Source organism: Meleagris gallopavo, chromosome 1 (genome assembly GCF_000146605.3).
Source record: "Meleagris gallopavo isolate NT-WF06-2002-E0010 breed Aviagen turkey brand Nicholas breeding stock chromosome 1, Turkey_5.1, whole genome shotgun sequence".
NCBI lineage: Eukaryota > Metazoa > Chordata > Aves > Galliformes > Phasianidae > Meleagris > Meleagris gallopavo.
Window position 1 is genome coordinate 74,535,194 of NC_015011.2, and position 13,892 is coordinate 74,549,085.

General features: G+C 42.0%; 1 protein-coding gene across 1 annotated transcript in view; it reads left to right on the forward strand.

The window, feature by feature from the left end:
• The first annotated feature begins 3,403 nt into the window (after positions 1-3,403).
• Positions 3,404-13,892, forward strand: part of LOC100542775 (alpha-2-macroglobulin-like protein 1) — a 37,302-nt gene continuing 26,813 nt past the window's right edge. Inside the window, 8 exon segments of the mRNA XM_031554197.1 lie at positions 3,404-3,435; positions 8,574-8,757; positions 9,828-9,990; positions 10,339-10,391; positions 11,236-11,253; positions 11,752-11,911; positions 12,744-12,828; positions 13,262-13,449. Coding sequence (XP_031410057.1) covers positions 3,404-3,435; positions 8,574-8,757; positions 9,828-9,990; positions 10,339-10,391; positions 11,236-11,253; positions 11,752-11,911; positions 12,744-12,828; positions 13,262-13,449 — 883 coding nt within the window.

Below are 13,892 nucleotides of genomic sequence, written 5' to 3' on the forward strand. Positions count from 1 at the left end.
TTTGCAAGCTGAACTTTGAGTTCTGGAGTTGCAAAAGGATCTGGGAATTATAGAATTATAGAATGGCTTAGGTTGGAAGGGACCTGAAATTCCATCCAGTTCCAACCCCCTTGCTGTAGGCAGGGTTGCCAACCAGTAGATCAGCTGCCCATCCAACCTGGCCTTGAATGCCTCCATGGATGGGGCACCCACAACTTACCTGAGCAATCTGTTCTAGTACCACTCTCTGAGTAAAGAATTTTTTTCCTAACATCTAATTTCCTAAAATCTTTGGTTTAAAGTAATTTCCCCTTGTTTTATCACAATCAGACCATGTAAAAGTCAGTGTCTCTTCTGTTTATAAGCTCTCAAGTACAGGAAGGCTACAATGATATCTCCCTGGAGCCTTCTCCAAGCTAAATAAGCCTAGTTCCCTCAACCTTCTTCATGAGAGAGGTACTCCAGTCTACAGTCATCTTTGTGGCCCACTTCTGGCTGCACTTCAAAAGCTCTATGTCCTTTTTGTGCTGGGAGCCCCAAACTTGGACACAGTAGTCCATCTGGGACTTCATGTGGGCAAAGGGAAGGGGACAGTCACCTCTCTTGCCCTGCTGGCCACCACCTTTGATGCATCCCAGGATACAGTTGGTCTTCTGAGCTGCAAGTGTGCCCTGCTGGCTTATGTTGAGCATTTCAGCCATCAGGACCCCCAAGTCTTTCTCCACATTGCTGCTTGGAATAAGTTCTTCTCACAGTCTGTACACATCTGGGATTGCCCCAACCCAAGTGCAACACCTTGCACTTAGACTTGTTGAACCTCATTAGGTTCACGTGGACCCGCTTTTCAAGACTGTTCAGGTCCCTCTGAATGACGTTCCTTCTACTGTATCAACTGCAGCATTCATCTTAGTGTCATCAGCAAGCTTGCTGAGTGTGTACTCAATCCCACTGTGTGTGTCATTGATAAAGAGCACTAGCCCAAGGACTGACCCCTGAGGGACACTAATTGTGTCCAGCCTCAACCTGGACATAGAGCCATTGTCCACAGTCCTCTGGATGTGACCATTCAACCAATTCTTAATCCACTGAATAGTCCATATATCTCCAATTTAGAGATAAGGATGTGGTGTGGGACCTTATCAAAGGCTGTGAAATGGTCCAGGTAGACAATATTGATTGCTCTTACTTTGTCCACCAGTGCCATCACTCCATCATAAGAGGCCACCAATCTAGCCAGGCATGATTTGCTCTTGATGAAGCTGTGCTGTCTGTCTCAGATCACCTCTTCATCTCATATGTGCCTTAACATCTCTTCCAGGAGGACCTGTTCCATGATCTTCTCAGGCACAGACATAAGGCTCACTGGCCTGTAATTTCCAAGGTCTACATTTCTCCCTTTCTTCAAAGTGGGAGTGATGTTTGCCTTTTTCCAGTCACTTTGCCGGATTGCCACAGTTTTTCAAATGTGATAGAAAGTGGATTGGCAACCACATCAGCCAGTTCCTTCAGAACCCTGGGATGCATGTTGCCTGGTCCCATATGCAATTCAGTCTCATGTGGAGGTCTCTGATTTGCTCTTGGAGCAGATCTTGGAGGGATCTTCCTCCCTCCACTCCCGCCTAGAAGTTCAAGGATTTGAGAGGTGTGGGAAGTCTGAAAATTTTGAGTGAGGCAAGTAACTTGTTGGGTATATCAGACTTCTCCATGTCTCTTGAAGGCAGTTCTCCCTTTTCATGATTTATCAGAGAGGATGCACTTGTCTCTTCTGATGAATGCACCTGTAGATTCCTCTCCTTATTATTTTTTATATCCCTCACCAATTCTTGTATTATCCCAGATCACCCATCCCCTCTTTGCAGCTTATACTTCTCTTTTTTTCCCGTCGGCCTGATCTTTGCTCAGCCATATTGGTTTCTGCCTTGTCTGCCTGATTTCTTATGCTGGGATTGGAGAGCTCTTGTGCCCTCAGAAAGTTGTCTTTAATAAGCTGCCAGCTCTTCTGTTCCTCTGTATCTAAGGACAGTTACTCAGGGAATCTCATCCAATAATTCATTAAGCAGCCAGAAGTTAACTTTCCTGAAGTTCAGAGTCCTAAGCCTACTTTTTGCCAGGCTCATATTCCTTTAGGTCACAAACTCAACCAGGGCATGGTTACTATAGCTCAATCTGCTTCTAATCTTAACCTTTTTAATGATCATCTCTGCACTGGTGAGAATGGTCCAGTAACAAACCAAACAGAAGGCCACCATGTGGAGTCATGAGCTTCCTCAACTCATATGAAAAGACCTCAGGAAAGACTGGAGAAAGAAATGAAGAAAAGATAGAGGGTGAAAAAGAAAAACTGAAGGAATGGCTGTAGCGACACACCAAGAAGAGACAGTATAAGAAAATGGAGTCTTTTCTAATATGTTTTATTTGTTTTGGTTTTAAAATCTCTAATGCAGGGAAAACATGGGATTGAAATTCTGTCTAATGGCAAGATAAAGATGCCAGTGGATTTTGTACTTTATTTGTTTGTTTGTTTCGAGAATCAAGGAATTGTAGGTGTTGGAAGGGACCCCTGGAGATTAAATAATGCCTATTTAATTATTAAAAAATAATGCCCTTCCCTCCTCCCCTCCCCCCCCAGCTAAACCAGATTCCTTATGGTAGGTTGCACAGGAAAGCATCCAGATGGTTCCTGAATATTTCCATAGAAACCCCACTACCTTTTTGGGCTGCCTGTTCCAGTGCTCTGGCACCCTTATAGTGAAGAATTTTTTCCTGTGTTGCAGCTTTTGCTGAAGGTGGACTCTATCCCTTCATCCAGATTACTGATGAAGATGTTGAGTAAGACTGAGCCCTGTACTGACCCCTGGGGAACACTGCTAGTTACAGGCCTTCAACCAGACTCTGCACTATTCATCACAACCCTCTGAGCTCTACCACTCAGCCAGTTCTCACTTTATCTCACTATCCTCTCATCTGTCCCACACTTACTAAGTTTCATTACAAGGATGTTCTGGGAGACATTGTCCAAAGCCTTGCTGAAATCAAGGTACACAACATCTACTGCTCTTCCGTCATCTACCTGGCCAGCAATGACATCATAGAAGGCCACCATATAGGCTGAGCATGATTTCCTCTCGGTAAATGTTGATTACTATTGATAATCTTTTCTTCCAGTTGCTTGGGGATGACATTTGGGATAAGTTGTTCCATCACCTTTCCAGGGACGGAGGTGAAGCTGACTACTGTCCGGATCCTCCTTCTTGCCCTTTATGAAGACTAGAGTGACATTAGCTATCATACAGTCTTCAGAACCGGACATTCTCCAAGACTTTTCAAAGATGATAGAGAGCAGTTTGGCAATCATTTCTGCCAGCTTCCTCAGCACTCATGTGCATCCTGTCAGGACCCAAGGATTTGTGTCCATTTTGCTTAGATGACCTCTGATCAGCTCCTCCTCAACCAAGGGTAAGCCATATTTTCTCCAGACTCTCTTACCTCCAGGATGTGGGGTTTCCTGTGATTTCTCAGCCTTATCAGAAAAGACTGAAGCAGAGAAGGTATTCATCATCTCCATCTTCTCAGCATCCCCTGTTACCAGGACACCCACCTCATTAAACAGCAGAACAATATTTTTCCTTGTCCTCCTTTTTCTGTTGACATACTTAAAAAAAGCTTTACTTGTTGTTCTTGACCCCTCACACGAGGTTTAATTCCAAATGTGCCTTAGCTTTCCTTGTTGTGTCCCTGCAGGCTCTGACAGTTAGCAATACTATTCCTCCCAAGTGACCAAACCTTTTTTCCACATTTTGTAAACTTTCTTCTCTTTGAGTTTATCCATGAGCTCCTTGTTCATGCATGCAGATCTCCTGCCATTTTTGCTTGACTTTTTACTCTTAGGATGCACCAATCTTGAGCTTGGAAGAAATTGACCAAAACTTCTCTTAACAGTTGTAATCTTCCTGATGCCTACATCAGACAAATAAGCTGGACTGCCATGACCTCTTCTTTTCCCTCTGTGCATTTGTTTTAAGTGCCTTTGTGAATCTGACCATGAGATCATCCCTCTATTCAATTTCAGGATCAGCCACATGTTTTCCTCTCTCCAGGAAATCCACTCATAAAGCAATCCACAGCCCCCCAGCCTGCTCCATAAGCCCTGAATGTAAGATCTATTCCAGAGTGAGTAAGTCCAATTTAATTTGCTGTGTGTGATTTGGGGATTTGGGACCCAGTACTCCAGTCTGTGAGAGGTAAATATTTCTGGAGAAAACGTGTGTTTGGCCTTGAGGATTGGAGTTGTCTGCTTGGACCCAGTTCTAAGTCACTGTGGCTCTGAAGAAGATCTTTTATTTTTGTTGTTTGTGCCTGTATTGTCCTTATGTTGAATGGTTTTGGTAGAGGGAGGAGCTGCAGGGGTGGCCCCTGTGAGCAAAGCCCATCAGCTGCCCCACATCAGATCAGAGCCAGCTCTTGCTGGCCAGAGCTCACTGCACCTTCATTTCCCATTCCTCTGTGCTACTCAGGAGGAAGATGTGGAAGGGGATGGATCGGGGGGAGAGGGAATATTATTAGCTTGCTTTTAGTTCTCACTGCTCTCTCACGGCTATTATTAGCAACAGGCTCACTTATGCTTGAGTCTATTTTGTCCATGGCGGTAACTGGTGAGTGATCTTCCTCTTCTTACCTCAACATATGACCTTTTTTTCCATTGTATTTTTCCCTGTATTTCTGAGGAGAGGGAGTGAAAATGAGAGTGAGAATGCGCTGTGGTGGAACTTAGCTACCTGCCAATGTGAAACCACCACAATGCCTCTGTTTCTTCAAAGTCTATGTAGTTCATCTGTCTTCTCTTTGGCATTGTAAATCTTAAAAAAACACAGACGTAAGTTCTACAGTTAATCAGTTAATCAAAATATTAGTATTTCTCCTCAGGTGTTCTTTTTTTTTCCTGTTTATTATTATTATTATTATTATTATTATTTTAATGGCCACCCCTCTTCCTCTATGCTAGGATCTGCTTTCTTTTCAGGGGCTCAGGAGAGAAGCAAGTTCACATCATTGTCTCTGATACTCTGTGAGAATTAAAAGTCAACATTGTAAATTTCAGACAGTGATGATTTCGGGATGTCTCCCACAGTAGAAGTGACTGCCCATGTAAAAGGTTGCTCTCCATTTTGTTTTGGGCTCCTTTTAAGTACTGAAAAAGGCTTCTGCATTTTCTTCAAATTGCAGTTCTTTGGATGGTCTCAATGTAGAAGCCAAGCACTGAGAGAAGCATAGAACAATTTACTGTTCCTTCAGGCTGTCTGACCCTGCCAGTTTCTGCTCCTTTTGATGTGTTTGTCCAGGTGTGCTCTCAGTTCCATGCCTGGCCTTAGTGTAGTGGACAAATTCTACTGTCAAAGCAGCAGAAAGTGCTCCACCTTGGTTTTAGACATAAATTCTTCTGAGGACTCCCTAGTCAGGTTGCATAAACATGACCTCTGGCCTCACAGGTTTTACAAACCGTACAAGGATTGTGAAAAATTGTTAATGCATAAGTCAGAATACAATGCTATCAAATTCCTTTGTCTTCAAGGAAGATGCTACACTGTAGGTAGCATCACACAGATGATGTGTGTGTGTAAGAAATGAGCTTGGAATGTCAGTGATCTGGATATTATGTTTGTGGTTGCAAATGAAAGGATGCAACAATGGAAGAGGCCCCAGGCCTATTTGAAGATGATGATTAGTACATAGGAAACTGAAGAGTGATTCAGTTTCTTTGATAGCTGATTCTGTAGTACTGACCCTGTAACAGATGTAGTTCTTTAAAGAAAATGATAGAATTAAATTAATAGAATGTTTTGAGTTGGAAGAGGCCTTAAGGACTATCTAGTTCCAAATCCTCTTGCCATGGACAGGATCATCTTTCACAGTTGCTCCAAGTCCCATAATACCTAGCCTTGAATTCTCACAGGAATGGGTCAATGATAAGTTTCTCTTCTCTGCTCAGTCTCCTGTCAAAGTGGTATGCAGACATCAGTGCTTTCCCAGTGCTCTTCTCATAGAGACCATTAATATTATTGCCTCTGTAATCTCTTAAATGAATCATATTAATTATTATTAATACTAATATTATGTTAAATCAATTAGATTAATACATTGGAGTGATTTCCAAGGTACCATCGCACCTAGTTCTTATTGTGAACCATGAGTTTTCTTCCTTGATCATATGCATGGCCTTTATTACTTTTCTGCTTTTCCTTTCCATTTTTTATTCTAGTAATCTATGGAGGGCAGGTGTCTGGGTTAGCGTTGCCACTATGTATGTCCCTTGCTCCAGATGAATGTAGTGTATTTTCATGAAGGATAGATCCTTTCCAGAACTAGAAACTGTACACAATCTTGTTGTACTCTCTGCGTTTCAGAGACTTTGGTCAGTGACACCTGTGCAGATGTCAGTCACTTCCTTCAATACATATCCTTCAAATGTATGTTGCTGTGACCAAGAGCCAGATTTGCCTAAGTCAAGAAAGGAACAGAGAATGCACCTGGGCAAACAGTGTAGGAGGAACACGATGGGACAGGGTCAGAAAGCTCTTCCCAATGCTGGCTTTTGGACAGCTCCTGTCAGAAATCTGCCAACATGTGAACCTCTCTGGCTATGATTTGTTGTTTTGTGGCAGACATGACTGGTGTTTATTAAAATGCCAGATTTTTGCCAAAGGGTGATTTAAAAGTTTATTTGCTATTCTCAGTGGAATAACCTTCCTTCACAAGGATAGAGAGAATGAGTTCATTGAAACAGAAAAGATGAAAGTCTTTCTTGCCTAGGAGCCTAGCACACATTTAGGCTTTCTGAACGCTGATTTCTGAAATCTGTTGAGAGAACTGATTAAGCTAACTGGCAAGAGTCCAGATGATCCATGAAATGCACCTGAGACTAAGATAGTGCTAGCACCAACTGCTTCTGTGCATAACAGCCCACTTAGTGCATAGTGGCTCTCAGGTGGAGACAGAGTAAAATGGAGATCAGTCAAATGGAGATCAGTTCTTCAAACTGTTCGAGAGACTTGGGAACAGGTATCCCAGATAAGCTGGAAATCTGGAAAGCCCGATTTTGCCAGACAAAAAGATCTCAACTGCCTGCTTATGTAATGTCATGTTAGAACCTACATATGTAAAGATTATGCTGCATCAGCATTATTTAACACTGCTGGGAAATATTTCCAGGCACAGAACCACAGCTGTCTGACTATGACTGTTCCTGTTAGGAACAGTCAAACAAGCCAGAAATGCAGTTCATGAGTTAATGCAATCAGTGTACGATCCACAACAGACACTTTACATTGTGACAGTACTCTTCTGGAAGCCAGGATGGTTAGGCAGCACAATTATCTACTCTTCTGTAGAGGTTGTCATCAGTGCTAGAAAAGAACCCCCTTATATAATCCATGAGTTCTAAAGTGATTCACGTATTCAAAAACAGAGCAAAGCTAGATGACGTAGAGATACTTCAGCCCTCCAACACTAATTATGAACACTGAAGAACTTGTACTACTTCCTGAGACACCCTCCTTGCGGTTGGTGCTACTGCAGATGGATGTTGCAGAAAAGCTAGTGGAAATCTCTTTTTCAGTGAATGTTTTCATTTTACTTATGTGCAGAAAGAGAAAAGGCAAAGTCACTAAGCTAATTAGTGGTTGATGTGGTATGATACAGTTCTTCATGTACATGCAAGGAGTTACTCCATGTTCTCAAACTGAACAACCTGTGGAGATACACACGCCCATAAATTGATTCAGTGCTATTGAGCTCCTATCCTAAATAACAACACTGCCTAGGGTGTGCAGGGGTGAGCTCTTGCTATTGGCTGCACAGCAGCAATCCATTTCCAGCTGAAACAAAGGGACGTAAGTCACAGGTGATCAGGACCTGTCCTGGGTCACTGATCAGTGAAGTTCTGTGGCTCATTTATTTATTTATTTATTTATAGGAAATGCCCATTTGGTCAAATATTTCCAAGGTGGCCTTGCAGGGCTGGGGGGAATGTTCCAAACTGGTGGAAGATAGCCAAAGCATCTGTTATTGGCTAAGGGAACTTGGTAGAGTACGCCCATTTCTACTGCTGAATGTATATAATCTCTGGAGAGAGAAAGAGGTGGGGAGAAGCTAGCACCTCCCCAAATCCAAATCTCCATTCAGGCTGTCATAGAAAGAAGTTAGCCCCTGAAAAGAAACTTGGTGATTTCAGAGAAAGATTGTCTGGAGACTGGACAGGCAGAGTTCTCAAGATGTTGACATCCATCTTCCTAAGCCTTCTGTTCTACACTGCATCTTCTTTTCACCAACTGTGAGTGATGCTGAATTTTTGTTTCAGTTTCCTTCAGTCTCTAGCACTCTAGGTAGACTTGCTGAATTCCATACCATCAGCTATTCTTTCTGCTCTTTCAAATCACTACAAAAGGCAGCAGTCATTCATGTTGTCTCTCATGGCTGTGAGTTAAAATATGAATAATCTTTCTGGGGGGTCTACCAGGAAGAGACCTTAGGCCCAGGTACGTTTTCTCTCTGAGTCTTCAATCTGATGTAACTTCTGATGTCTTCTTTCCTCTGTCCAGACATTACCTGGTGGTTATCCCTGCAGATCTCCGCTACCCATCCATCCAAGTTGCCTGCCTCCATATCACCTGTTATGAAGCAAAGATTCAAGTAAAGCTGGTCCTGGAGCGTTTTGCAGGACATGATCTTTTAGTGCAAAAAAACATCCACAAGGAGAAAACTTTCATGTGCACTAAGTTCTGGGTGAGCTACCCTAGGCAAATGCCATTTCTTCAGGAACTGTAAAACCAAGAATTGTAAAAGCCAGTGCTGTTAAGGAGAATTGTTCCTGCAGATGTGAAGCCCAGGACAGCACTTGATCAGCACTGAATTGCCCTTCTGAATCTAACTTTTCATTTGAAGTCACATTTGTTAAAAACTACCACACTACTTGTTTCCTTCTCCTCTATTCCAGACCAGAGCAGCTTTAGCCCTTCTTCCAGGCTTGATAGATCCCTTGGCAATCTGATTTAGTGGATGGTAACCCTTCCATGGGAGGGGGATTGGAACTAGGTGATCATTAAGGTCTCTTCCAATCCATGATTCTCTGAAATACTCGTGCAGCTCCAGGGGTAAAGCTTGAGGAAATGAAGGTTTGCACAACCTAGTCTACAGTTTCTGTAGGACCTGCAGTCAGGAAGCAGCTCAGCTCTTAGGAGCTACTGACAGCAGTTGGATGGAAGTGGATATGCTTGTTATTTCTAAACAGCATCTTACAGCTCATTCACTGTTGGTGAGAATTTGGCTAAGGTCTACGATAGGACAATCACACCTAACTAATATTCCTTCTATTATATAATGTATTCTGTTCTGTGGCTGCTGTGGTATTTTGTTGCACGAGCCAGGAAGACCCTGTGGTTAGCTCTGGCATTCTGATCTGGCTTTTTTTACTTATACATGTTACACAATCTTGAAAGTCTAGCATTTGAAGCTATGTCAGATAGCTCAGTGTCTGTCCTTTGATTCTGTGCTGCCATTTCCCACATTTCTGGCATTTTCTTATTTTCCTGACACTCCCTTTTCTGTCTCCAGAGATGAAGTTACTTAGGCAGTGGGAAAAATTGTGGATTTCATGATATGCAAAGCCTGCTGGTTGAGTGTAGAACTGAGTGAGATTATAATACCATCTGAATCCAGGTATTGAAAGGGATGCACTGGCACGGGTGGAGAGTGACTGGTTAGTTTTCTTCATTTTCATGTTACTGTCAATTCCTGCTAAGGGCCCCCAGAAGTAATATTACTTGGTGGCTGCATTCTTTTCTCTCTTTGTACAGGTTGCACCTCCAGCTGATGGCACAGAGGAGATTGCCACTGTCAGACTGATTATTACAGGTCAAGAGGTCAATATTGAAGAGAAGAAAAAGGTCTTGATCCGCAAGGCGAGCAGTGGCACCTTCATTCAAATGGACAAGCCCATCTATAAACCAGGGCAAACAGGTGAGAGCTGCATATGAGAGCAAGCATAGATCCTAGACTTTCTGCTAGTAAAATCATATGAAAAGACTGCAATTGCTTGAAAATCATGGAAGGCCCTAGCACAAGTTTTTGAGAAGACATCTGTTATTGAAATGATATTTTCAGTGCCTGTGATGTTCATCCTCTGGTGACTGTGTAGCTGTAGGAGACAGTAGGTCATTACCCATGCTATCTTTCTGGGGAGAATGCCCATGTAAATTTTATCAGATGTGTACAGAGGAGACAGGATCTGAGGAGACAGAAAGAATAGGGGTCTGCAGGGAAGGATTGAGATGTGACAAATATATTCCCTGATTTCCTTGCCTTCAGTGAAATTTCGTATTGTGACTCTGGATGAGGACTTCACTGTGTTTAATGATTCGGTAAGTCAGCCCTGCAGTCTGTGGAAGAGGCTCCCTGTTCTATGCTTTAATCCTACTTCCTTTCTCCTCTGCATATCTGCTAAAGTTCTAACTGTTCCTTGTCCCCTGCATTCATTCTGATGAATATCCATAGGAGAATAGTAGCTCAGGTAGCTGGAGAGGTAACTCAGGAAGATGGGAAAGATGTTCTTGCTCCTGTTAATAAAATAGTCCTTCAAGAACAAGCATGGCACATACTGATTTACATGTGATGTTGTCTTATGAGGAGTGACTAGTTTGGAAGTTGGAACATCTGATGAGACATTAAGAAAAAACTCTTTCATTTTGAAGATTATCAGATATCGAAACAGATACTCAGAGAAGGCATTTTTTTCCTTGGAGATGTTCAACACTTAACAAGAGAAGGCTGAGAGCAACATGTTCTAATAAGATAAACTTTACCCGGGGCACTGGACTAGATGATCTCCAGAGGTTCCTCCCAAGCTACAAGATCATGTACCTCTGTGACTCCTTTGAGATACTGCAGATGAGCCAAATCTGTATTGGTTTTAGCAGTTTAGCAGTTTTCCTGATAGAGGACTCTGTCAGGATGTAATTAGCATGTGCTAGGTAACCTTCAGATTGATTTTCCCTTTCTCTCTTTCCAGATATTACTGTAATGAATCCACACTGTATTTCTCCTTTTTGGTGACATCTGTGTTCTTTATATTGTTTGTCAGTGCTCTCAATTTCCAAGTCACTATTTTCACACCCTTCACAGAAGTTTCTGCATCTGAAGTACCTTGTATGTGTTGCTGGCACTTATTTCTCTCTTTTAATGTTTTCACTTTTCTTTCCCTCCCAGATTTCCCTGTTTCTCCAGGTGAGTGATGCTGAAATCTGATGTTACATTAATGTTGATGGCAGCCATTTCACTGGGCTATTCATTTACAGTTCATGGTAAATTTTATGGATCTGTAAGTAGAATGGTAGAACATAAAGATTACTTAATCTAATATACTACATACAACCTCTGTGCCTGTTTTTGCATTTGACGTTATGCTCTTAGTTACTGGAATGGAAATCTGAGTTGCTCCTGAAGTACAAAACTATAGACAGATCATTTTAGACGTTTATGTTAACTAGTTAGAACTGTAAAGGGTATTTCCTTGAGATCAGCATTTACAGAAGTATAGAAGGGGATTCAGATGCTGACAGCAGAATGTAGCATATTATCTTCAAAATTTCTTGGCTGTCCTATGCCAAACCTTGTCCCTTAGCTATTTTTCTAACTAGCACTGAAATCTTGAAGACGGTTTTCTATAGACTGTGGATCACTGAAATGCTCAAATAATTGCTTCTTTCTCTCTTGTGGGTGTAGGACCCCAAGAACAACCGGATAGAGCAGTGGCTGAATGTGGTGCCCCAGGGAGGCATTGCGGATCTGTCTTTCCAACTAAGTGATGAGCCTCTGCTGGGGACATATGTCATCAATGTAACCAACAGGAAAACATATGGCAGCTTCAGCGTTGAGGAGTATGGTATGAGTGCATGAAGGATATGTATGAAGTGCAGAGATGACTTCACTCTCTATTCTAGGAGTCTGAGTTTTTATTTCATGATAACCATCCTGTGAGCAAATAAGAAAGTAATAATATCATAGAAAAGAGTCTGAGCTGATGCTCAGGAGAGAGATTGCATTTGAGACCTTCAGTTATCATGTAGAAGCAACTCTGTGCAAGGCCCTAGACTTTTGACACAACTGATTCCTGAAGATGGCTGTATCAGACAAAATAAGGTCACTGGAATGGGCTTTTCATAAGAATATGAAGTTTAGTGCCACTTATTTTATCATTCCCTAATTAACTCTGCTGGGAAGTTACTGCAAATAGCTGTCTGAAGTTGAGGGATATGGACATAGAATTATAGAATTATTATAGAATTATAGAATCATTAAGGTTGGAAAAGATCTTTAAGATCATCCAGTCCAACCATTCACCTACCACCAAGATTTCCCACTAACCACTGCCCTTCAGTGCCACACTCACGCTTTTCTTGAACACCTTCAGAAATGGTGACTCCACACCTCCCTGAACAGTCTGTTCCAATGCTCAACCAATATTTTGGAGAAGTTTTTCATAACATCCAGCCTGAAAATTCCCTAACATGTTAGAATTTTAATTTGGAAAGGAGCCAGGGATTAGATTCAAATTTGTTAAAGAAATAATGGAAATACTCCCTTTCATAACTTTCTTTCTTCTCAGGTTCCTGTCTCTTATTCCAGCACAGTCTGTCTTCATGTTGATTCCCTGGAAAGGCTGTCCTTGGCCTGTGTTTCCTACAGTAATCTTTTTTTTTTCTTTTTCCTTACAGTGCTGCCAAAATTTGAAGTGATCTTTGAGACACCAGTGGTGATTTATGCACTAGATAAAACTTTTCCACTTCGGGTATGTGGCAGGTAAGGATTCTACTTGGAAAAGTGGGCCCTGTGCTAAATTCTGACCAGAGGCAAGTACATTTCCATTCAGGTATCATGAGACTCAGAGGAAATTTACTGCACTTCAGTTACAGCAGGTCAAAATATTCCACGGTATGTCTTTGAACCTTAATGCAAAACAAAACATTCCTAAAATTATCTTGCTTGTAATTTGATTTCCCAGAATAGTCTGATACTAATTTTATTAGATTTTTTCACAAGTCTCTTGATCTTATATCATTGCAGTGTTCTAGCTTGACCTTATTAAGTGCATCAGGTCTCTTGGGCCTGTACATCTGCCATATTTGTGATATATTGTGAATAGCCATGAATAAGTATACCTAGGCACACAAAGCAAGCACTAGTGTTTTCAGACTGTTTGAATATCTCTTCTTTTCCTTGCTCTCCTAAACAGATACAGCTATGGGAAAGCTGTCCAGGGGATGATTTATGTGAGCCTTTGTCAGAAGATATCCCAGTTCTCGCCCAGTGCTTCAAAACATGATCTCTGTCAGGAATTCAACAACCAGGTGAGTTGCTTAGCAGAAGCTGAAAACAGTGAAAGTTGTGGTGAGCCCCAGGCTAACACAAGGCTGCTGGAGCGTTAGCTGAAACACTAGTGGTGTCACAACTTGGTTTTGGCTACTTGATCACAAGTCTACTGGTGCTGCCTCTTAGTAGATGTATCTGCTATGACACTGTGTGTATCAAGTGCCTGCTCCACATTCTTGACTGCTATCTGTACCCAGCCTTGTTTTCCTATTGAATGGGTCTTCTCTAGTTATATATATAATAGCATCTAGAAGACCAAATCCATAGAATAGAGGGCACTTCTCTGAAGAAGTCTTCCTCTTACATGGGCAACGTGCTGGTGATGCTGATTCCTTCGTCAGACACAAGAGCTGATGGGAAGCCCCTATCTCGCAAACCCTCATGACACTGCAGGACCTGAGACTTTACCATGCTGAAAGCCATGAATGTCACAGACTTTGTGCAGCCTGCTTGAACCTTCTCACTTGCTAGTTGATTTGCAGAAAAAAAGAAAA